Source organism: Mus musculus, chromosome 6, assembly GCF_000001635.26.
Source record: "Mus musculus strain C57BL/6J chromosome 6, GRCm38.p6 C57BL/6J".
NCBI lineage: Eukaryota > Metazoa > Chordata > Mammalia > Rodentia > Muridae > Mus > Mus musculus.
In genome coordinates this window covers 118107032-118131202 of record NC_000072.6, presented here as the reverse complement: position 1 = coordinate 118131202, position 24171 = coordinate 118107032, and the positions used below count along the sequence as shown (strand labels likewise).

At 40.4% G+C, this 24171-nt stretch overlaps 1 protein-coding gene and 1 non-coding gene across 5 annotated transcripts in view; both read left to right on the top strand.

Moving 5' to 3' along the window:
• The window catches only part of Csgalnact2 (chondroitin sulfate N-acetylgalactosaminyltransferase 2), a 31689-nt gene extending 7938 nt beyond the window's left edge, over positions 1 to 23751 (top strand). For all 4 annotated transcript variants that reach the window (NM_030165.3, NM_001362149.1, XM_006506777.4 and 1 more), the window contains exons 2-8: positions 1584 to 2508; positions 4865 to 5081; positions 6790 to 6891; positions 10080 to 10258; positions 11499 to 11593; positions 16756 to 16837; positions 21809 to 23751. In NM_030165.3, the coding sequence (NP_084441.3) occupies positions 1848 to 2508; positions 4865 to 5081; positions 6790 to 6891; positions 10080 to 10258; positions 11499 to 11593; positions 16756 to 16837; positions 21809 to 22101 (1629 nt within the window). In that variant the 5' untranslated portion in view covers positions 1584 to 1847 and the 3' untranslated portion in view covers positions 22102 to 23751. The remainder of the gene's footprint in view (positions 1 to 1583; positions 2509 to 4864; positions 5082 to 6789; positions 6892 to 10079; positions 10259 to 11498; positions 11594 to 16755; positions 16838 to 21808) is intronic.
• On the top strand, positions 19158 to 19289 carry Gm23908. The gene has a single exon (XR_003956603.1). It is a non-coding gene; the product is annotated as a small nucleolar RNA SNORA17 (small nucleolar RNA).
• Positions 23752 to 24171: the final 420 nt, after the last annotated feature.

The window sequence follows — 24171 nt, the reverse complement described above, 5'->3', positions numbered from 1 at the left end:
ATGTAGTCTTGGCTATTCCAGAACTTACTAGATAGATCAGGCTGCCCTTAAACTCACAGAGATCTACCTGCCTTGGCCTCCCAAGTACTGGGATTAAAAGTGTGTGCCATCATACCTGACTTACTAACATAACAGCTTATGAAAAATTATGTTTCTGCTTTTTCAAATGTAACCTTTCTTTTCCCTAACAAGTAGAATAGTAGTAATTTAAATAGTTAAGAAATATCCCTCAATTAATTTTTTCAGTAATGACATTTAAGTGGTTCTTATATTAAATATTATATTTGTTGAGGAATGGCAAATCCTCAGAACTAGTTTTAGCTTTTCATTTTCTTTTAGTTTGTTAAAACTTTAAAGTATTCCCATTTTCTCCAACATTTAAATGAAATTGACAATCAGATGTCATAAGACAGTCAATTAAATATTTTAGGATACTTAGTAGTCATTTGTTTGGTTTACTAAATTAACACATGGCTTAGAGAAATTAAGCCCATTTTTTGTAGTCTTAATAGTAATAAAGAGTTTTAATTTTATCTATATTTTAATGCAAATGTGATGTAAATCACAAAAAGTATATGATGCAGAATTTTCTGGAGAAGACACCCAGGTTTTCCTAGTGACTGCGAAGACAAGTAACTAGGATGGCCTACTGGTCAGCTTCCCAGGTTGAGTGTGCTGCAGAAAGCATTCCTGTAAGCTGGGGCCGTTGTGTCACATTATCCTGCTCAGAAGTGCTTGGTTGGAGTGGAAGTTCTGTTTGCGGCAGAGGACTTCTTGCCTCTTCTTGCCTGAGTTTAATCTCTTCTATTTCTAGAGTTAATAATCCTACTTTAGAATTAGACTGGAAGAGCTCACAGACTGGAGCATGAAAGGTAGCATGTAGTGTTATAAATTTACCGTTTTTCTCTAGGCAGACAAACATAATTAAATCATCTGTGGTTTTTCTCTATATCAATTCCAAATCTTCCAGAACTGTAAGGAACCCTGCTGAGTCATGCAGTGGAAACTGATCTAATGCTGGAGTAATCTACCAGAGAACTTTGGATGTAAAAATGTTTTTAATGTGTTTTGCAGATGTCAGTGACCTTTTGAAATTGTACCCCACCCCGCTTGATTGAAATTAATGAGCAAGATTACTTGAGTATACCTGGAGGGACTTTTTCTTGCAGCAAATCATTATTGCTATAATGAGATTACTTACAGAAATCCAGTTCCCACATAGTGCATGCTTTTGTTGAGATGTGGTGTGTTAGTAACGAGTTATAAGCAGCATGATTGTAAAATAATTTAATTATTAATTATTAAAAACTGAACATAATTTTACTGTATATAATTTGGATGCTGCTTGGTTCAAGAAGTAAAACGTGTTTAAACAAACTGGCTTAAAGTTTTATTCACAATATGTTAGTATTTTGTGTGGTGTTTTTCTGAATATTTTCTTCCAGTGCTTGCCAATTACTCTAAATTATATTATCATCTCCATGGAATACTGCATATAGTAGTAACATAGCCAGGCTTATTGAAGCTGTTTCTTTCTACTTAAAGAAACAAAGTTCTGATTGACTCTGATCTGTTTCTTTCAGAAAAGTCACCACCCAGATAATGGATTTTATAGATCAGATTGCTTAGTGTGGATATCATGGTAACAATACAGGAAGTATTGTTAATTTCTCACTTCTACCAAGTAGTCATGACTACTGAAGAAAGAATCTTTTAAAACTACAACAGAGTGCACTTGGGTACCTCTTATGGAAATTCTAATTTTGTTTTTAACTTTTGGTAATTTTTTACTAAAGTCATGAACAAGCAGAGGGCTTGTCCTGTCAGGCAAACACACTCTAGTGAGAATGTCTAGAAGAGGATCGATTCTGCACAGCCGGACCCAGTGGCTGCTGTTGGGCCTTGCTTTGCTCTTCAGTTTAGTATTATTTATGTACCTCCTGGAATGTGCCCCCCAGACTGATGGAAATGCTTCTCTTCCTGGTGTTGTTAGAGAAAATTATGGTAAAGAATATTACCAGGCCCTCCTGCAGGAGCAAGAAGAACATTACCAAACCAGGGCAACCAGTCTGAAACGCCAGATTGCCCAGCTAAAGCAAGAATTACAAGATATGAGTGAGAAGATGAGAGCCTTGCAAGAGAGAAAGAAGCTAGGGGCTAACGGCGTAGGCTATCCTGGCAACAGAGAGCAGGCACCCAGTGACCTCTTAGAGTTTCTTCACTCCCAGATCGATAGAGCTGAAGTTAGCGTGGGGGCCAAACTCCCCAGTGAGTATGGAGTCGTTCCCTTTGAAAGTTTTACTTTAATGAAAGTATTTCAGTTGGAAATGGGTCTCACTCGCCATCCTGAAGAAAAGCCAGTTAGAAAAGACAAACGAGACGAACTGGTAGAAGTTATTGAAGCTGGCGTGGAGGTCATTAATAATCCTGATGAAGATGATGCACAGGAAGATGAGGAGGGTCCCCTTGGAGAGAAACTGATATTTAATGAAAATGACTTCATAGAAGGTAATGTGAAAAATATGTTGGTAAGATCCTTGCAAGTTGTCATCTGACCTCCATATGTGTATACAGACATGCAAATAGAAAAACATTTTTTAATCTTTTGATAAATTCCTATGTTAGTATGACAGCATTCTAGTAGCATATGTGAATATGTCATTACTTCCATAGTATTAAGGCATTTATATTTTTATCCACTTAATTTCACCAAAAATTTGACCTGACTTTTGGACAAAGTTAAAATGAGATCATAATAAAAACAAGAATAAGAATTAGGAAAACAGAATAAGTCTAAGTCTAAATATAAGAATACCACGTTGAAGGGCTCTTGTGGGCCGTGTGGTTTGCATTCCTCTCTTATCTGCTGTTGACGTTCCTCTTATGGGTTTTTTTTTTTTTTTAATGGATGAACTAAGGTTCAAAATGTGAGAACTGTTTGATAAGGAAGGAAAAGCTAGTGCAGGAGGTCAGTGGCTGTTCCGTCTTTAGAGAAGTAAACGGTCGCAGCATCAAGAGGAATACACAGTTTTACACTTGGAAACAAAGAAATAGCACATTTCATAATACAGCTTGCAAAATGGATATGAGGTCTTTCCTTTATATGTGTGTGAGTGCTTTGTCTGCATGTATAGTGTACCTCATGTGTGCAGTGCTTGCAGAGACCAGAGGCAGGTGTCTGATTCCTTAGCATTGGACTTACAGTGCTGAGAATCAAACTTGGGTCCTCTTGAAGAGCAGCTGGTGCCCTTGACCACTGAGCCATCTCTCCAGCCACAGCATATGGTTTGAAGATGCTATATAGCTCAAAGGTCATATAAATTTTAGATATTTATTAGGTTTTTAAAAAAAGAAATAGATGTATATTCCTGCCTGTCTCTATACTAATGCCCACTGCTAGGCATTTCCATTCCACTGCAAACAAAACCGTTTTGGCTACAAGTGGATTTTAAAAGCTTGTTTTGCTGTATTCTATACACAGCCTACCACATACAGCATTTTGTTGGACTTCAAACCATCATAGCTATCACTGGTATGATTCCTGAAGTCTGTCAGGCAGGGCACTCTGCTTTGTGTGGGCATTTTAGCCATCTTCTTCCTATGACCCCCTTTTCTGCTACCACATCATGATAATTTTTATTAGTTGTTTTTCTCAAAATTCTTCCAAGTTTCTGGAACGCTTAGTTTTTTTGTTTTTATTTCACAGCAGAATTGAAAGCTGCAGATGAAATAGGACAGTTGAGTCGCATGTGGCACGTCCTCATTCCCACTCTTCCTTAAAAGCAGGAAGTTATGACAGCTGCGCACTCTGCCGCTTCTGCTTCTAATCCCCTTAGCTCCTGTAGACTGTCTTTTACTTCTCCTCCACTGCGCCATGAGTGTCTTCTAAGCTACTAGCAACCACTAAGCAACTTCCATTCCTCTTCCAGGCATTAGTGTAAATGGCATTCCTTCCAGGAAGTGGCCTCTAACCTCAAGCCTAAAATAGCAGTGCTTTCCGTGTGCGCTTGTCACCTCTATAGTGCACCCTCTGTCATGGGACTTGCTGCATTATAGGGTGTTGCCCACCTCCTGGTTGATTTTTCTGTCTAGACTGGAAGCTTTAGGAGAGTTGGGGTAAGTCTAACCTTTCTCTCCTGAGTATTACACTTTAAAAAAAAATCATATTGCCCAGGCAACCACCATCCTTTTTTTCTAAACACATCCCAAATCATTGTATTGAAATTTATACTAGTATTCTTTGAATACATACATATATACACACATATAAAAGAGAGACACACAATATATACATGTGCATATATATATATACACATACACACACACACACACACATATATATATATATATATATATGAGATACACACATTACACATGATATCATTAGTGTTTATCTTTCTGACTTCCTCACTATCCTGGCCCTTCCTCATAACTGAGACCACATGGTCTCTGAATCATCAGTGACTAACATGAAAGTATTTAATTCATTTTTGTTGACTTGAACCAAGTAGTACAGGTTTTGACTCTTGGACTCAGAATTTAATATTTCAGAAGCAGTTTGTTTAGCACTGAGGCAATATGGTTTGGTGTTAAGGAGAAGGAGTTGTGTGTAAAAAGGAGTAATTACTGTAGCGGGTTATTTTTGTGGATTGAATAATGTAGCAAAGCTTTTTTTTTTTTTAACAAACCTTTTCTTCTAAAGAGTAGCTGTTTCTGGCTGTACATAGGGGTAGGTATTTCCACAAACAGATAAAATCCCTATAGACTGGTTAGTACTTTGGATCCTTGCCTGAGTGAAATCTGTATTTCTCTTGAATATAAATGTTGACATGAAGTTGTTTTTGTTCCAAACTCTTTGCTTTAGGCTATTATCGCACTGAGAGAGATAAAGGCACGCAGTATGAACTGTTTTTTAAGAAAGCAGACCTTATGGAGTACAGACATGTGACCCTCTTCCGCCCTTTTGGACCTCTCATGAAAGTGAAGAATGAACTGATCGACATTACAAGATCAGTTATTAATATCATTGTGCCACTTGCGGAGAGGACAGAGGCGTTTTCACAGTTTATGCAGAACTTCAGGTAAGTCAGAACTCGCAGATTTGGCTAAGTTCTTTACCTTGTTTTGTGCAGACTCACTTAATTTATCTTCACCAAGTATAATTACTCAGCGCTATAGAATAACTATATAAGCTTTATAGGGTATTTTAGATTTTTATTTTTCTCAAAGCATGTATGCTGCATTATGTTTCTTGACAGTTTGAACTATGATATAAATCTGAGGTGACAACTACTTGGAGACTCAATTTGATGACTTTATAATTGTGTTTGAATTTAAGATAAGCTGAACTTTTAAAAAAGATTTATGTGTATGAGTTTCTACTTTCGTGTATGTATGTGGACAACATGTGTACAGTGCCCATGGAGGCCAGAAGAAGCCATCACATGCCCTGGAACTGGAGTTATAGGTGGTTGTGAGCCTCTGTGTAGGCGCTGGGAATCAAATCCGGGTCCTGTGCTAGAGCAGCCAGTGTTCTTAACCACTGAGCCATCTCTCTAACCCAGAAAGGTGAACTTTTAAAAGTCAACTATATTGAAGACTAATTTATGTACAATAAAAATTCCATATAGTCTAAAGATAATGTAATGGATATTTGAAGGTTAAGTCATGTTTTCATGACTTTTGACAAATGTGTAAACTCACAAACCACCTCAATGAAAAGCTAGAACATTGCCCTCTTCCAGTAAAATTTCTTGACAGCAAATTGAATTTTGGTTTGTTTGTTTATTTGTTTTGGTTTTTTTGAGTCAGGGTTTCTCTGTAGCCCTGGCTGTCCTGGAACTCACTTTGTAGACCAGGCTGGCCTCAAACTCAGAAATCCGCCTGCCTCTGCCTCCCAAGTGCTGAGATTAAAGGCATGCGCCACCACTGCCTGGCAATTTGAGTTTTAAGATTGAAATAAAACTTAAAAATGCAATCATTCAACTAAAAGTAGGAGAACTTACGTCTTTCTTCTTTGCCATCAAGTTGTACTTTAAAATGCTAAGTGTTAAAGTTATGTTAGAAAAAACATTTAAGGAAAATGCTGCATTTTTGTTTGAACTTAATAATTGCTATGTTTTAAAACACTAATTTTACTTCTTCTTTATTTTCCTATTTTAAAGTTAGCTAACTCTATCCTATGGTAGAATATCCAGAAGTCATGTTTCCAACTGAGTTTTGCCTGTTTGAAATAGCTCCATGAGACATGATTTCCTTCAACTTGTTAAAGTTGCTTTTCTTGCAATTGCTTTGAGACCTCATTACCCTCTTTAGTAAGTAACCTGCATCCTGGTAGCCGTGTCTTGGTCACAGGTGTCATCACTGTATACCAGCCACTAGCTAATTTTTATGAATTTTGTTCCATTTGAGAACAGCCTCTTGATCTGAGACAGTCATTTATTTATTTGGTTCTGAACTGATTGGGCATACTTCCTTAAATAGTTTTTAATTTGCTACTGAAAGCAATCCCACTGCAGATGTTCCAACAATGTTTTGAAATATGGCAATAAAGTAGCCATGGCCCTCAATGGGTCATATTCACTGGCCCACAGACTTTGTGCTTTGCTGTAATATCTCCAACAATTGAGTGATATCATCACTTTAATATTAATTTACTACTGCATGCGATTGCATTCTGTATTGATAATGTCTTATTTATTTTCTTGCCAAAACTTCATGTGATAGATTTCTGAGTAAGTGGTGCTTTGTATGTCTTCTTGAACAAATTTTATTTTTCAATTCTGTTAGAGATGTTTGTATTCATCAAGACAAGAGGATTCATCTCACCGTTGTGTATTTTGGGAAAGAAGGACTATCTAAAGTCAAGTCTATTCTAGAATCTGTCTCAAGGTTGGTAAGCCAAAACACAGTGAGGTCCGTAATGCTAGGTGTTAAAGTGTGAGAAGAGTGAGAATTTCAGATATGTAGTGTTGTTTTAACATCTGGCTGAGGGGCTGAGGAGATGCTCAGTCAGCACAGTGCCACTGTGTAAGCACGAGGACCTGAGCCCGAGTCCTCAGAGCCCATGGGCAAGCTGGGCATGGAAGCCGGCATGTGAAACCATGTTCTTATGACAAGACGGCAGGCAGAGACAGAATCTCCAGAAGTGCACAGGCCAACTGAAGTGTTCAGTGACAAACAGAAACCCTGTCCTAAACAATATAGAAGGAAAGAGTAACACCCAAGATTGTTCTCTGATATTTACATGCATGCACACAAATGTGCACACACATGAACATGCATACACATCATACATATACATACATTACATTACACACACAAAGCTGTCTGGGCATGTATATGTGGATGGCTGGTAATGATAGTAAGTTTTTCATCTTATGTGACTCTACAATCCATCTTCCTTATTGCTTAGCAGGCAGCCCGGGGTGATCAGGGCTATCTGTGATCTACCTACTTGCCCCCTTTGCTGTACTCTTACAGGTTCTGTTTGCTTTTCTAAATCCTATCTCTGCTTTGATACCATCATCTTACCTTTCTTCCTTCCTGAATACCCATGCTTCTTCTCTCTCCTGAAAATGGTGCTTATGGCTCCTAAGTCTTTACAGTCCCCACCCAGTTCTGCAGTACACAAGTACACAGTTTTTATTTTCTTAATGCAAATATGCTGCATTATGTTAGGCTGGTTGTCCGCTCTTACTACACATAACCTGCATATCTTTCATGGCTTTTTTATCTTTCTGCTGGTTGGTTTCGTTTTTCTTGAATTATTCAGCTACTGTATTGAGTCCCACCTACTATATTCCAGGTATGCTGCTTGAAAGTCTAACTCAGGCAATGAAAAGACATAACTGAGAGAGTAGAGCCTGTCCCTGTCCTGCAAAGGCTCTCACAGCCTTGATGGACATAAATGTGACTCTCCACATCATGGTGGTCCTCTGTGAGCTCAGAATCACACCATTTTCATAGCCCCTGGGCCTACTATCTGAGAGCCATGTATCTTTTTACTGCTAATTGTCTCTGCTGAGTCGCTTTCTATTTGGGACCTTTTCTCTGTCTCCCTCTGGCTGATGCCAGTCCTCACTTCCCTGCACCCCACTCCCCACTTTATTGCTTTCAATCAGCTACCAAGCACCAGTCATTTTCCCTGGTGGATTACTGAAACCGCCTTCCTGTGTTGTCAAGATTCTTCTGTAGAAAATGGGAGAGACCTTGAGCCTGCTTAAGGAGAATATGAGTAATATTGAAGGATCTTGGCTACCTCCCAGAAGTGACAGTGCAAGTAAGTTTGGAGAAGAAAATAACAGAAATAACTTTGGAGCCTGAAGGACTAGAATCAGACACTTGACTGCCATGAAAAATTTCCATAGTTTTGTCTGTTTTCTACATGTTGACTTCATTCTCCTGCTGCAGATTGGCTTCCTCCACATGATGAGGGACACTGGCTCACATCTTCTCAGCGTTTTCATCAGAGAGCTTCAGTGGAGAAAATCCCAGGGAAGGATGTCTTCCCCACCCTTGAGCTACTCAGTCATTGTGCTGAGTGGAGTGGAGAATTCACAATTGGCCACACATAAGCCTAGTCCTTAGCCTAGGGAAATACTGCTGTAGGGTAGGTAGATGAGCCATAGTCTGTGATCAGGGCATCCAGGCTGGAAGTGGGCAATTTCTCAAAAAGAAGGGAGAGATTTATATACCGTAAGATGGAGAGGAGAGTCTGGGTACCCCGAGCACTTGAGTCACTCCATGTGTTGTATGAGTCTTCGCTTTTTTCTTTCCATTACCATGCTGTCCTGTTCTAAGAGCAGGCTTCCTCACAGGCCCCTAGTTCAGTGGTTCTCTAGTAAGTGCCTGTGGTACCTAGGGGGCTTACTAAAGCTGAGAGCTGACTCTGCTCCTTGCTTCTAAGTCAGCAACTCGGAGGGTAGCTCGAGAACTTGCCACCAGATGACTTGAGGCTTTCCCTGTGAAAGCCACTGACCTAGAAACCCTGCTGGCTCCTCCTTCCTTTTCAAACTAACACAGTTGTTTGACCTGGGATGGACGGTGCGCTCAGTCTGGCTTTCCTCTTTCTTCCTGTTGTAGGGCCCCTTGGTGTGACCCTCCTCACTGTTCCTTCCCATATGCTTAATCTGACCCAGCTACTTTCTCTAAAGTGTTCTGTGCTGTTTTACTTCTGTGCTTCTGAGAATCGTCTGAAATGGCCTTCTACTTGCAGGCACTGACTTTGGGATTCTACCAAGGTAGAATTCAAGTTCCCCATCCGACATTTAGCTACTGTAGGCACAAGCAATCTCTTCCTGAAACCACGGTTTGTTCATTAATTCAGCAAATATTTATTGAACTACTTGTGAGGGCCAATGAATCATATTAATGAACACAAAATCTATTCTGAATGAGTAGGGAGGTACACAAACATGCCACATGATACTAAGGAAGAGCCACGGAAGAGAGGATAGAGATTAGAGAACCTCCTTCCTACGTGCTATCAGGGAGGAGCCTCTGACAATGGAAGGTTTGCGTGAGGACCTGAAAGAGGCTAGGAGAGCACTCTGTGTGTCTCATTGGTATAGAATGCATTGTTGCTTACCAGAAACTATGGCTGTGTTGCCATGTGTCTGTGTTTTTTTCCACAGTGCGTTTTTTAAGATCTCAAAAGGCAATGCACCTTTTAAAATTCGTACCATTAGCATGTTGCTTCAAATGTGAGCATTTGGTGAAAATCTATTCCTGATAATGAACAAATGCAAGAAGCTGAAGAATTTCATTCCCAGTGTGAATATAGAGCCAACATAATAAGTTATTTGAGCCGGGCGTGGTGGCGCACGCCTTTAGTCCCAGCACTCAGGAGGCAGAGGCAGGTGGATTTCTGAGTTCAAGGCCAGCCTGGCCTACAGAGTGAGTTACAGGACAGCCAGGGCTATACAGAGAAACCCTGTCTCGAAAAAACAAAAACAGAACAACAACAACAACAAAAAATAAGTTATTTAAAATATAGTCCATTGTAACTGCTGTTGAAGAAAAGACATTGTCAACCTCTAAATGGGACTTATCAGCTCTTGTTTTTGCTTTCCTCATAGTGAGTCTGATTTTCACAATTACACCTTGGTCTCGTTGGACGAAGAATTTAATCGTGGACGAGGACTAAATGTGGGTGCCCGAGCTTGGGACAAGGGAGAGGTCTTGATGTTTTTCTGTGATGTTGATATATATTTCTCAGCTGAATTCCTTAACAGCTGCCGGTTAAATGCTGAGCCAGGTGCGTAAAACCGTCACATGAGCTGAGTGTCTTGCTTAGGGTATCAGCGTGGTTCAGTCAGTGTGGAATCACACTAATCTGAGGGAAATACGTCTTCATTCAACCTTGGGATGGTTTTAAAGTTTTATTAGGCATAATTTAATTGAAACAATGAGTAGTAAGTTGAAACTCTGACCCTCTGATGTTCAAACCCTTTGTTTTCTTGGAGTCAAATTCTTATAGTTCTTTCTGAAGGGAAGTAAAGAAATGCAGAGGGTTGGGGAGCTCTTTGTTGTGGAATGTTGCCTAGCATATATAAAACCCTAAGTGGGTGTGAGGCATGGAGAGGAAGGGAATACACAGGAGGGGAAACCTGGAATTGATGATGAGGAAGCGACTCAGGTCAAAAAGAATCACAGGTGGTGCAGAAGGGTGAGTTGGAAGTTCTTAGTCTCAGGAGATAGTGTGTGCACACACACGCATTCATGCACACACCTACACAGGCATGCAGAGGTCCATGTACAAGTAGTGGTTGGTCTCCAGGTTAGACACTTTAAAGTTGCTTATGGTGCATTGCTTTATATTATAGGTATAAAACAAATTTATAAATTTATAAGTATGAAAAAATAAAGAGGCTGCCATGTAATGGTTCCCTGACCATTACGGCAGAATACTTGATGCTTGAATATCCGGCTGAAGCAAGGGTTCTTCTACTTAGGGAAATGGCCTAGTTAGCTGGTGAGGTCCCTCAATGCCATCAGTTTGAATGACAAGGTCTCCTCAGAAGATCCCAGATCTTGGTTTTTCTGTCTGCAGTTCTGTTTTTACTATTCTTTATATATCTATGCACTGTGCAGTATTCTATGTATTTACTGTTTTTATTGATTTTCTTTGAAGAGTAATAACAGACATGTTTGAGTTTCTTGGTGCTTGTCAGAGGTTAATTTACAACTGTTACTGGTGCCTAGGGAAAACAGAGTCATGAAGTGGCTCACCTCCTGAGCGACTGAGGGAGGGCTCGCCTTTGTGTTCCTCCCTTGGTAGAAAGGAATAGGGGTGCAGCATCCTTTAGTCTGTTGTTGTTGTTGTTGTTGTTGTTTTTTTGCAGCTTCAGTTTCAGTTTGACCTGTTGTTATCAAGTGAACATTGATATTCTATAGTATTGATAAAATTAGCACAATGATAAAAAGAGAAAGTCTCCATAGATACAGTAATCAAAGTCCTTCATGTGTGTGAGATGAACATATATTTTTATTTACAGGTAAAAAGGTGTTTTACCCTGTGGTGTTCAGTCTTTACAACCCTGCCATTGTCTATGCCAACCAGGACGTGCCGCCCCCTGTGGAGCAGCAGCTGGTGAGACTTTGTGTCTTTGTTATGAAAGGCACAATGATTTTTTTTCTAGTTTCCTTTGTGTTTGTTGTACAAGTAAAAATAAAGTTCCAATTTAAAAAAATAGCAGTTTCAATGCCCATAGCCTCTTTTGTATTTCCACCTCATTGAAGGTTTTCATTTCTGTGCTTTAGGCTCAATTGACAGAAAACACTGACCATAGGAGAGCCTCGTGTCCCAGAAGGTCCTGATTATACAGTCCCATTTCTGCCAACATGCTCTAGGAATGCTAAAACTAATATTAATTTTTAAACTCCACTAACTATATATTAAAGAATAACTATCAGGGAATAGTATGCTATAGGAAATTACGTAGATTATCACAAAAGGCATGAAGCCCTATAGTTAGTTATTAACTAAGCTGTACTTAAATGAGCTGCTTTGGAAATGTTAAATAAGCGTACTGCTTAATAACATGGCTCACAGAGGTGTTACATACAAAGCTAGTAGGTAGAGTTCCTGTGCTTCATCCCCTGGGTTTCTCAGAGTTTGCACTGTGTGTCCCTTCCTTTCTGTGAGGGGCAGTATTGTTCAGGAATATATATACAAATAGGACCAAAGTGACAATCGGTCACTCACATCCACCCTAATCCGACACCTCAAAGCACTGGATCTAGTTAGTATTTAAAGTGATACGAACAATGAGCAGTAGCCACACATAATAGAAAAATGAGTTAAAAGTTGACACCTTTACTAGGAGTAAAAGAGCTTTATGAAGTTACTGCTTTTAAAAACCACAGCATGCAAGGGAGGCCAGTGGGAATACAGGCCAGGTTTAAACAGATCCATATCTGTTATTGTTAATACCTACTCCTGGGATCCCAGCTGAACAGATAATCAGGGCCTAGAATAGCAATATGTATAAAGCGACATTAAACACAAGCAAAACTTTAAGAAGAAACTTACTAGTACTTAGTGTAGGGAGTATGATATATCAGGAGGAAGGCGTGAACTGTAAATAAAGTAAACGCCAAAGTGTAAGTGTGGAGGGAAGTGGGCCTGTGGGTTATTCCAGATGACTGCTGACTGCTGATAGTTTGGAATTTTCCTTTTTTCTTTTCCACCTCCCTCCTTTTCTTTTCTTTCTTTTTTTGAGACAAGGTCTAACTACATAGCTCAGGCCTGGCCCTGAACTTACTAACCCAGGCTGGCTTTAGAGTTAAGCCTCAGGCTTCTAAGTACTGGGTACCACAAGTATATATCACAATGCCCAGATAGATGACAGTATTATAACAGCTAATGTCTATGTGCCCTTTACTGTGTGAATGGTTCTATTCTATTCTGCCCGTGTGTTAACTCATTTAATCTTCCTGACAACCCCCTGAACACAGCTGTGCTGATGTTGTATCTGGTGAATTGACCAAACTGGGGCCCAGGCAGCATGCTCCATGCGTACACCAAGGGACTGCACAGATCTGCTATGGTTTTTTTGTTTGTTTGTTTGTTTGCTTGTTTTGTTTTTTTTTTTTTTTTTTTGGTCTTTCAAGACAAGGTTTCTCTGTATAGCCCTGGCTGTCCTGGAACTCACTTTGTAGACCAGGCTGGCCTTGAACTCAGAAATCTGCCTGCTCCTGCCACTGCCTCCCAAGTGCTGGGATTAAAGGCGTGTGCCACCACACCCGGCTGCATCTGCTGTGTTAATTTATCTGTTAGTGAGGATCTGTTTTGCCAAGCACTGTACTTCACTGAGAATCTCAGCACCCATAGCCTTACCTTACTCACATGGATTCTTATTCTGGGAGAGGACAGAAATAAAGTCAGATCATAAACATGATTAAAACCAACCAAGTTGTAAAAGGTGATTTCTGTGCTGTGTTGAGTCAAAAAGGCATTGCATTTGAGAGAAGAGGCTATTTATAGGCATGGAATGGCTGGGAGGAAGCAGCTAAGTAGGGACTGGGTCTCCTCCAGTGCTCCGAGCACAGCTGGCAGAGTAGGGGCAAATGCTGGCCCAGGTCACACAGAAGAAGTTTGCATTGTATGCTACCTGTGTTAGCATTTAGAGAGAAGAAAGACTGCAACTTTTGACAGGAAGCAGCCAGTCGGGCTTTAGCAACAGTGGAAGAGGGGGTGTGGTTGTTGCTTGACAAAAGGTGCTAATTGCACAGAATTAGAGATATTTGGACACAGAACTGATATCTTGTATTTGGAGCAGATATGGAGACAAAAGAAAAGAAAGAAGTGGAAATAGGAAAGGTCAGGAATTAGGTATAGCCATGGTAGATGTGTGTTACTATATGTAATATATATTCCTCTGGTATTCCTGGGGATGGGATTGTGGGGGCTTAGATAGGCTATGGTTAGTGTCTTAACTAGGATTTTATTGCTGTGAAGAGACACCATGACCAAGGCAATTCTTATAAAAGAAAACATTTAATTGAGACTGGTTACATTTAGAGGTTCAGTCCATTAATTATCATTGTGGTAGAAAACATAGCATTGTACAGGCCAACTTGGTGCTGGAGGGGCTGAGAGTTCCACATATTGATCCAAAGGTAGCAAAGAGACTATCACACTGGGCATAGCTTGAGCTTAGGGACGCTCTGCATCTGAGCCACTACGTCTGCTATCTTCCTCTCTTTATATAGCCCACAAGGTGAGGATTATATTTACAATGTTATTGGTTAAAATTTTGATATTTTATCACACATGAGAATTATATGAAGTTGAAATTCTAGTGACCATAATAAAGCTTACTGGGGCACAGCCTGTTCATTTAATTATTTATTGTCAGTGACTGTTTTTCCAGTACAAAAATTGTGACAGACTGAATGTTTCTTACAGCCTAAAATATTTATTCCACAGCTTTCTGCAAGACAAGTTAGTGGAATGTTGGCTACAGTATTTCTCCTTGAGTCTTACCATCCCTAGTCCCTACTGGTCTTCTTGCCTCAGGCCTCTGTGAATTGTCATTCCCAACTCATCTCTAGCAAGGCAGAATCGTCTTAGAACTCCTAGCTTCGTTTCTGCAGGAAACTGTCTCAATCTCTGAGTTTGGATGAGCTGCCTTGCTTAGCTCTCCTCACCGTCGTGTCCTTCCCCAGGCTGGACTCACTGCACCAGAAGCAGCCAGGTGCTTTCCGTGTGCTCACCGCCTGTGTCTCCCGTTCTCTACAGTGTTCTCCCATAGCATCCCAGCCTGGTTAAGGATGGCTGTCTCCCAGGCCCCAGGGAGGTCAACTACAGAGCACTCGGCCTTAGCTGCCCATTCCTGGGCTGCTGGGCTGCCTTGGAGCCGTGCTCCTACCTTCTTCCCATCCTCTGTCCTTGGAAGCATGCAGATCACTCCTGCCCCTTCACTTCCAGAAGCCTTCACCTTCACTTACTTGGTTTTGTGTTTCCCTTGGGTGCTTCATTTCCCTCTGTGCGTTCCCAGTGAAGGGACTGCCCTACTTCCTGGGACCCACCTGTCCTTCTGTGGTAACTAAGCTGACCACCCCCTTAACAAGGACTCCTTCAACACCCTTCCTCACAATGATCCTAACAGAGCTAATCTAACCCTCTTTTATGTCACCCTAGGGCCTTGCTCTCTGTCCTCTTGCCACAGCCTCTCCCCTCGTTGTTGAACGCTCTCAACGGAGGTCTGTGCTTGCTTCTCCTGGCTGGCAGTGCCGTCTTCCAAATACCTGAATAGCTTCTCTCATTTCATTCAGGTCCCTGCTCAGTTTACGTCCTCAAGGAAGTGTTGTGTAAGCAACTGTTAACAGGATGGGCCCTTCTCTGTCATGCTTTCCGCTTGTTTTGGCATGTGGCACGGCCTTTTTTGAAATGAAGATTTATTAGTTTGCTATTTTCCTACCCATCCTTGGTTTTGTGTTTTTCTACTTGGACTTCAACAGCAACAAGTTTATTTTATTATTGGTTTCCCTCACATAAGGGAAGGATTGGTAGTTCTAAGGGTGTCTTCACCAGTTGTTCGTAAACTTTCTGTAACGAGCCAATGGGAGATATTTTAGGGCTTTCCAGGCCAGACGGTCCAGTTGTAACTACACAGCCCTCTCCCCTGTATTGTGAAAGCCCACATATGTCTTTGTCATGACAAATTATTTATGAAGCAAGTGGCAGGCTAGAGTTAGCCCAGGGCTGTAGTTTGTTGACCCCTTGCTTATACCACATAAACAGAACAAGTTGTCTTTTTCTACAAACTCTCTCATGAGAGTAAGAGGATTTTGGGTTTCTAATGTGTCCAACAACCCTCTCTTTTTAGCTTGTTGGTTTGAATTCTGTCTTAATACCTATTAGTGAACACCTTACACTAACTGGAGTAAAACTTATCTCATGGCTGCAAAGTATTCATGTTCTATTAAAAAACTATAGGTGACAAGAGTTTCCTAAAAGCTTACAAGCTTTATGGGACTAAATAATAGAAAATTACACTGAGGAAGCTGGGAAATGGGTTGCTGGTAAACACCCAAATAAGGTGTGTGTGTTGCAGAGAGTCTCTTGTAAGCATCACCTGCCAATAAAAAAGCCTATGGCCAATCAACTGAGGCAGAGAATAGGAGGTGGGACACTGGCAGGAAGAAAGAGGATTCTGGGAAACAGTGAGAGAATAAAAGGGGGTGCAGGGAGAGATGTAGGAGAGATGCTGGGGGAGATGCTGCGGAAGATGTTAAAGAAGAAGCGGGCTGGGCCTGAGGAGAGGTAACTAACAGACAGAAGATTTTGAGAGGTTAAATAAGTTCTGAGCTAGTCAGGGATTGAGCCAAAGCTTTGACCAAGGCATTTATTAATAAATAGTCTCAGTCATCATTCTGAGAGCAGGGGCCGGAAAGAGGAAAAAATGAATGTTTTTTACAGTGTATAGAAGGTGGTTGTTGTAAATTATGACACACACACACATCCACAATTAACTCTTGTCCCCCTATCATGAACCCATTGAAGTCAGGACCATCCTTTTTTGTTATTAGTAACCTCAGCTTCAAAGCAGTACAGGACTTGAGTTCAAGTGTTAAAAGTCCTGTGCTCATGCAGATTAGGATAGTCGCTTGTTTTGTAAGGATGTCACAGCACATGATCCTTTAAATAAATGATAGGAAAAAATTTTTGTGACGTGGTTGTTCAATTATTGATTAAAACTTCTAGTTACTAAAGATTAAATTGAATTTTTTCTTCTTTACCATAAGGTTCATAAAAAGGACTCTGGTTTTTGGAGAGACTTTGGCTTTGGGATGACCTGTCAATATCAATCGGATTTCCTGAGTGTCGGTGGGTATACACTAAGGGTAGAACTTGATGTCTTTATTCTAGGCCTTATGGCATTTTCCTGAAAGGTATCAGAATTGAGTGCCCTTAGTTAAATTGTAGGGATGTATAGCTAAACTATGAAAGGCAAAGCAAAGCTCATAGTTAATGTCTTGGATTATAAAAATGAGGTTGTAAAGGTAAAAGCTGAACTTACTGGTTTCTTTAAAAGCAAGCAAACAAGAAAGAAATCATTGGCTGGTGTGTCGCTGTGTTTACAGTTGTTTGCAGTACTCTTCCAGAGCTTTCTAGAACCTGACGGGTTGTCGTAGGTGTTACAGCCACAAGTAATCTTGGAGTATCTAGTTAAAGGCTTTCTCTTTTCATTTAAAGATGAAGCCCTTTTTAGTTTTCTGTTTGAGTGCTATGCAAAAGGCCAGTGTGAAGACAAAAGGGAAGAGGCCTCTGAAGTCGGAGCTAGAAACAACATCGCTAAGGCCAAAGAAGTGGTCAGAGGTCTGGGCTCATCTCTCTCTTCTCCTCCTCATTTGTACTCACAAGAAGTGCCAAAGAGTAGTTTTGTAAAGAGAAGAATTCTATAACTGCAGATTAGTTAGTGTCTTTGTTTCCATAACATAATAGAAACCATAGCATCCAGCTTTGATATTCTTAACTCATATGAAATTCATTTTTATAATTACCATTTGTCTTAAGTCCCTCAACTCTTGTCCTTTGTTTTATATAATATTTGAATGATAGAAAAGTGAGAAGTAATGATAAAAACAAATGCCATTTCCCTGATTTTTTTACATATTAAACTAGTATTTACTGTCTTTCAAAAATAGATTTTTGTATACTGTAAAATATTGTGACTGTTTTGAGTAGTCTGTTGACTTATGGATCTCATGTAAAATTTAGCATCTTGAAATGTACAGTTGCCTAAATTGTCTAGCTGTCACCAATAACTTTAGACTATTATCACCTTAAACCCCATGCCCATCAGCCATTATTCTTCATTTTCCATCAACTCCTTCACTCCCAGACTCACTGACCTGCTTCCTATTGGTTTGCTCCTTCTGAGCACTTCCATATTACAGTTGGGCATTCCATGGTCTTTCAGTATTGCTTTCTTCCACTCAGCGTGGTGTTTCCAGGGTTCGGTGCTTAGCCTTAGATGTGTGCCATGTATTACGTACCTCATTCCTTTTTAGAGCCAAATAATGTACCACTGTATGGTTAGAACACACGTTTTCTATCTGTAGATAGATATTTTGGTTATGTTTTTAGGCTATTATGAGAATTTCTGCTATAAAGATTTAAATATTTGTGTATATGCTTTTGTGTATACATAAAATTTTTCATTATTTTTCCTATAGTAAAATTGATGGTATACGGTGTGATGGTTCCTCTTAAATATCACACTTGAAGGGATTTTGAATCCCAAGGGAAACAAAACTCTGGACAGTTGAGCCATATCAACCATGGGCTGGCACCCTGAACTGAATTAAAACACACACACAGACACACACACACACACACACACACACACACACACACAAGATTCATCACCGTCTGTTCTTGACTATGAATAAAATGTGACCAATGGCCTCGAGCTGCTGTGGCTATGCCGTTCCTGCTGTGAGGCACCCTCAGTCTGTGAGCCAGAGTACTCTTCCTTACATCACTTCAGGCTGGGTATCAGTCCCAGCGAGGAGGAAATAACACATCAGGTAGTTGTGCTGAACCTTCTCAGAAACTGCCATGGCGCCTTCAAAGGCACTGCATCCTTGACATTTTCTCAGCAGTGCATGGCACTGCTAATGTTTCTGCACCCTCAGTAGTTTGTATGGTTATCTTTTTTAAAGCTTTATTAATGTATGTATTCTATGTATGAGTATGTATGAGTATGTACATGCCAGAATCAGACATCAGATCCCATTACAGATGGTTGTGAGCCACCATGTTGTTGCTGGGATTTGAACTCAGGACCTTTGGAAGAGCAGCTAGTGCTCTTAACCACTGAGCCATCGCTCAGTCTTGCTTTTTTGTTTGTTATTATTACTTCAACTGTTAGAGTGTGTATGAAGTAGTGTCTTGTTGGGGGTTTTGCTGTTGTGTTGTTTGTTTAGGTCTCAGTGCTTTAGTAAACCTGTGGCCTGTACTGTGAACTTGGTGCATCTGTCTCCCCTCTGCTTTTTCTGAGAAGGGCAGCTAGAGGGAGAATGGAGTTGGGCATTGCCTTACTTCAGGCTCTGACTTAAAACAACAACAACAGAAACCCTCAACAGATTGGGTTCTGACTAAATAGTTTCTCCTGATGTCAGGCCTTATAAAAACTGAATTCTCTGCCTGTAGAGGTGCTGTAGGTGTGGCTGTTGTGTCACATGTATGTCAGTAGGTGGCAGAGAGGAGAGAGGCTGTGTCTATGAGCAGTGTCCTGACCTGGGAACATCTGCATGATTAGTAGCATAATACTCCCTATGAACAGCAAGTCTGAGAGCCAGGCAGGCCCAGATGGGCTGCCAGGATGGGGAGCAAGCCAGAAACTAGAGGAACCCCGTTTGGGACCACAAGCCCTGGGTGAGTGTGAGCCTGAGATAAGTGACCTTCACAAGAGGCTGCTCAGGCAGGCTGGGCGAGAAGCAAGCCTGGATGGCCACCATGCTGGTGCCATGGAGCCCAGTCAGAAAGCTAGCCTGAGATGACCACAAGTCCGATGCTGTGCATGCCTGGGGGCATAGACCATGCCTGAGATGACCCATGCCAAGTGCCCTAATGCATGAACCGGCATAGCACTCCTGAGACCACTCGTGAGACAACCCTAGACACTCAGAGACACTGAGTGCCACTACAAGGAGCAAGTAAGTGGTACAGAAATAACAGAGAAACAGAAGGCTGTGGGCACAGTGAAGAGAGGCAGAACTGGGGACTAAGGGTAGTGAGGAACACCTGATGTGAGTAGCTGCCCCTGCAGCAGCAAGGGTCTGTTACAACCAAAGCCCTGGCCTGGGCTGCTGCCCAGAGACAAGTTGATGTCTGAGGGCTGTGCAGAACTGGCCCCACCCCTCTCCTGGGCATCATGGGAGAGCTGGCCCTGGAGGCATTAGAGCAGGAGAGCTGCCCTCTGTATTTACTTTAAGCATCTATACTATCTCTCTTTAATATTTGAGCATATCTGTAAGGAAGAAAACCAGAGCTATTTAGCAGTTAGTACAGCTATGACTGCTTAAACTATAGAGATATGAATGTTAATTTAGAATTCTTAGGTATAAATGTTAATTTAGAAGCCTGGGTCTTAAAGAATTTTTACTTATTTTATATATGTGCATACAATCTCACTGTCTTCAGACACACAAGAAAAGGACTTCTGATCCCATTACAGATGGTTGTGGACCACGTGTGATTGCTGGAAAATTGAACTTGGGACCTCTGGAAGAGCAGTCAGTACTCTTAACTGCTGAGCCATCTCTCCAGACCAGAATTTTTTGTTTTTTTAAGACTATCTTCTAACTGTTCAAAAAGCTTTAAATACTTCTTTGTTCTTCCTGCTTTTTTTAAAAAAGTCAGTTGTTTAGCTTGAACCCAATTTAAGAAATATCAACATTTCACCGTCACCCACTGCTATCAGTCTCTGTCCTACAACTTGTCAGAGTTGTGCTAATAAGGTTAGAATCATATTTCTATACCATGTCCACCGGCACAGTCTTTCTCTTTAATTTATTGGTACTGAGGACTGGACCTGGATGCAAAGCCTCTGCTTTTTTGAGACAGACTCTTATAGCGCAAACTGGCCTCAGACCTAAGATCCCCCTGCCTCTGCCTCATGACTGCTAGTATTATAGGTGTGCACTGCCATGCCCAGTGTCTGTGATTTTGTTTTTTCTTTTTCTGCTTTTTTTTTTCCAGTCCTAATCGAGTAACAGACATCTGGCAGTTTCTTCCTTGAGTACCTTCTCCAGTTGGCTACTATTTTGGCGTCTTTCACAGAGTTCATGTCTCAACTTTTACCTTTCTCCACCTGTTTAACCTCTAAAACTCTGCATGTTTTAGTATTTAAACCTAAACCTTATTTTTTTTCTGAACTTCAGCAACCCCAGTTTACTCCTGTGAGTTAAAATCATGTGCTGCTAAAATTCCTTCCTTAAGGAAGATGTAAGTAATATCTCTCTGTCCTCCAAACATCCCAAAGATTAAGCCAAAGTACAATCCAGCAGCTCACTCCAGTGACTGTATTGGGCTTGCTTACAGACCAATGGGAGTTCCAGGCAGGAGCATAGGTGATCTTCAAGCAGCCACATGGGAAAGTCTGCACCCAACATGGATAAAGATTGCCCAGGACCAAGTGCCTGGGACCCCCTCCCTAGTCCTTCCTATACTGTGTACTTTTAAGCCCTCCCAGAGGTCACATGCAATTGGGACAGAATTGCTTATCCCTGCTTGGGAGACATGACAGGATGCTGCAGTGAGGGTCTCTGCTCCTCCCACAAGGGAAGGTCAGTAGTCAGCAAGTCCAGCTGTGGTGAACTTTTGCAAACAGACACAGCTAAATTCACGAAGATGGTGGCAGTGTGGCCCAGAGAACAGCTCTGTGTAACACCATCTGTGCACCCAGTCTTAAACTTCTGTCTCCTGTGTGTCCATTTCTTGTGGTTTTTTTCCTATGGAAAGTTTTCTGTATCCCAGGTAATCTTGTTTTTTGAAGGATTAAAAAAATATTAATGGTGGGAACGTGATTTGTATTTCTTTCTCCTTTGACTTTCTGTAGGATTTGGTGTTCTTAAATATTTATCATGATAGCAATGTTTTCAGCAACTGATGCTGAACTCTCATAGTCTAAATGTTAGTTGTTAATGGAGTTTCCGACCAGGAAGTTATCCCACTATGCTGTAGTCTTGTGCTGTACCATACAGTCTCATTGAAGCAGAACATCTAATACTCAGACACTTGTTTATGCTCTGGCTGCAGACCCTGAAAGTGTCAGTTTTGTACCTGCAGGTGGATTCGACATGGAAGTAAAAGGCTGGGGTGGAGAAGATGTTCATCTTTACCGAAAATACCTACACGGTGATCTTATTGTGATTCGGACTCCAGTTCCCGGTCTTTTCCACCTCTGGCATGAGAAACATTGTGCAGATGAGCTGACCCCTGAGCAGTACCGAATGTGCATCCAATCCAAAGCCATGAATGAGGCCTCCCACTCTCACCTGGGAATGATGGTTTTCAGGGAGGAGATAGAGATGCATCTTCGCAAACAGGCATACAGAACAAACAGCGAGACTGCTGGGTAACAGTCAACGTGGGAGAGTCGGAAGCACAAACCAGCACTGTTAATTCAGCCTTAATTCCAACTCTAGATTATGTGCCTCTTCCAGAGAAAAACTTTTCTTTTCCATGTTCTTTCTGAAATGTTTTTGTAGCTCAACTTGATGTAAGAAGAAAACGCAGGTGTCTTGATGTATAGCCTGCCTTGTGAGAGTACTATAGTATGAAACAGTTGACAAAATGAAATTTTATATTTGTCCCCAAAATCGTTTGAATTAGATTCTGCCTGGTACCTGTGTTCTGATTGGTCCTGGAGTATACGAGGCTAATGTTGAGTTGGTCAGCACACTCCTACAGGGAACAGAACACTGGTTGGTCGAAATGTTCAGGCAGATATGCCTGCTGACCACTAAGTCAATCATTTGACTTCAGTCTTTAGATGAAAGCTTTCATTGATCACATGTAGAATATTTTTTTTCACAGAAAATAATTAACATATCTAAAATCTACAGTCCATCACAAAGGCATAAGTCAAAACCCCTTAGTTTCATGTTGCTTTCCCTTTGAATATGTTTTTAAGCAAATGGATATAGTAGATATAGTTTAGAATTTATGGTTTGATTATAAATAAAATATATTGTTATGTTACCAATGTTCAAAATTCATAGTCAAATTGTAGTAGATTGTTTTGAACATTTTATTATATTGGAATGCAGGACAGTAGCTGTGTTTGGGAACGTCTTTTTATATAAGCCAGAGGCATAGAAGATATGAACGTTATAGCATGGTTTTGTATGGCTTTTGTTTTGCACTGTCTTGTTTAGCATGGGCACATATATATTTATTTTCTATATGCTAATTTTGCCATAATTGTGTTTGCATTTGTATTATACTTTCAGTTGAAAGAGTTTTATTGAAAAAAAATTAAATGCATTATATAATAAGACCACCCTTGATTTGAGAAAAGGGAAGGAAGGAAAAGTGACCTGATAAAAATATAAATTATGGAGTACTTTAAAAAAATGTACAGATTGAATGCTACTTTAATTGAAATGTAAATTATATTAATGAGACAAGATGAATAAGAAATTATATTCCAGTAGAACTGTACTATAATATTTATCACACATGGATATTTTATCATTGGGTCATTTACTAGATCCAGAAATTGGAGATAAAATAAAGGCATGCATAGTTTTTTTAACCCCTGACTTTTAAAGGGACCTGCTATTTCTATATAACCCATGAGAACTCAGAAAAAGTCATTATTTTTGTTCAGTAAATCATACCATCTCAAAAGTTACAAATGCCAAATTTCTAGGTGCTAATGTGAATCCGATTCAATAATAACTAGTTGCTGAGGGTTCTACCCGGCATATCGTTGAGGTATTTTTTAAGATGTATAAAGTGCTTTCTGCAGAATAAGCAGAGCCAGTATCTCCTTTGTACACACTTATTTATTGTAAAGACCAGTGACCATGGTATTTAAAATTAGGGTACTTAATGATTTTCAAAGGTGATTTCAGCTTGGTTTTGAGATAATCAAATGATTTTTACTTTAACTCCTATTTTTTTAAACTAGCTTTTATTTGAAGATGGAAGCTAAGCAATGAAAGCATTACTATATTTTTTACATTAAGTGGTACCAATAAAGTATTTTGTTACCAAAAGCTAAATGAAAATGTGGTAAGTTCATTTTTTTCTAATTTAAAATCTAAGTTCATGAGGATTCACAGCATGTAGTCGTGAAATTAAAGAGTAAAGCAAGCACCAGTGCACAGCACCGACAACAGCACAGCGCTGACAACAGCACAGTGCCAACAACTCGCCCTGCCGTGCATTTCTAGTACACATCCTCACCTGTCACAGTCCAACTCTGTGTATCTCCACTGTTCAACTTTGTCTTGTTTTGAATTCATGTTATTATTTCATTATAGGCTTTCTAGCTTTTGTAAGGTATTGTGTTCTTAAAGTTCACCCATGTTGCCAGGCTTGGTGGTGCACGCCTTCAGTCCCAGCTCTCAGGAGGCAGAGGCAGGTGGATCTCTGAATCTACAAAGTGAATTTAAGAATAATCAGAAATGTTACATAGAGAA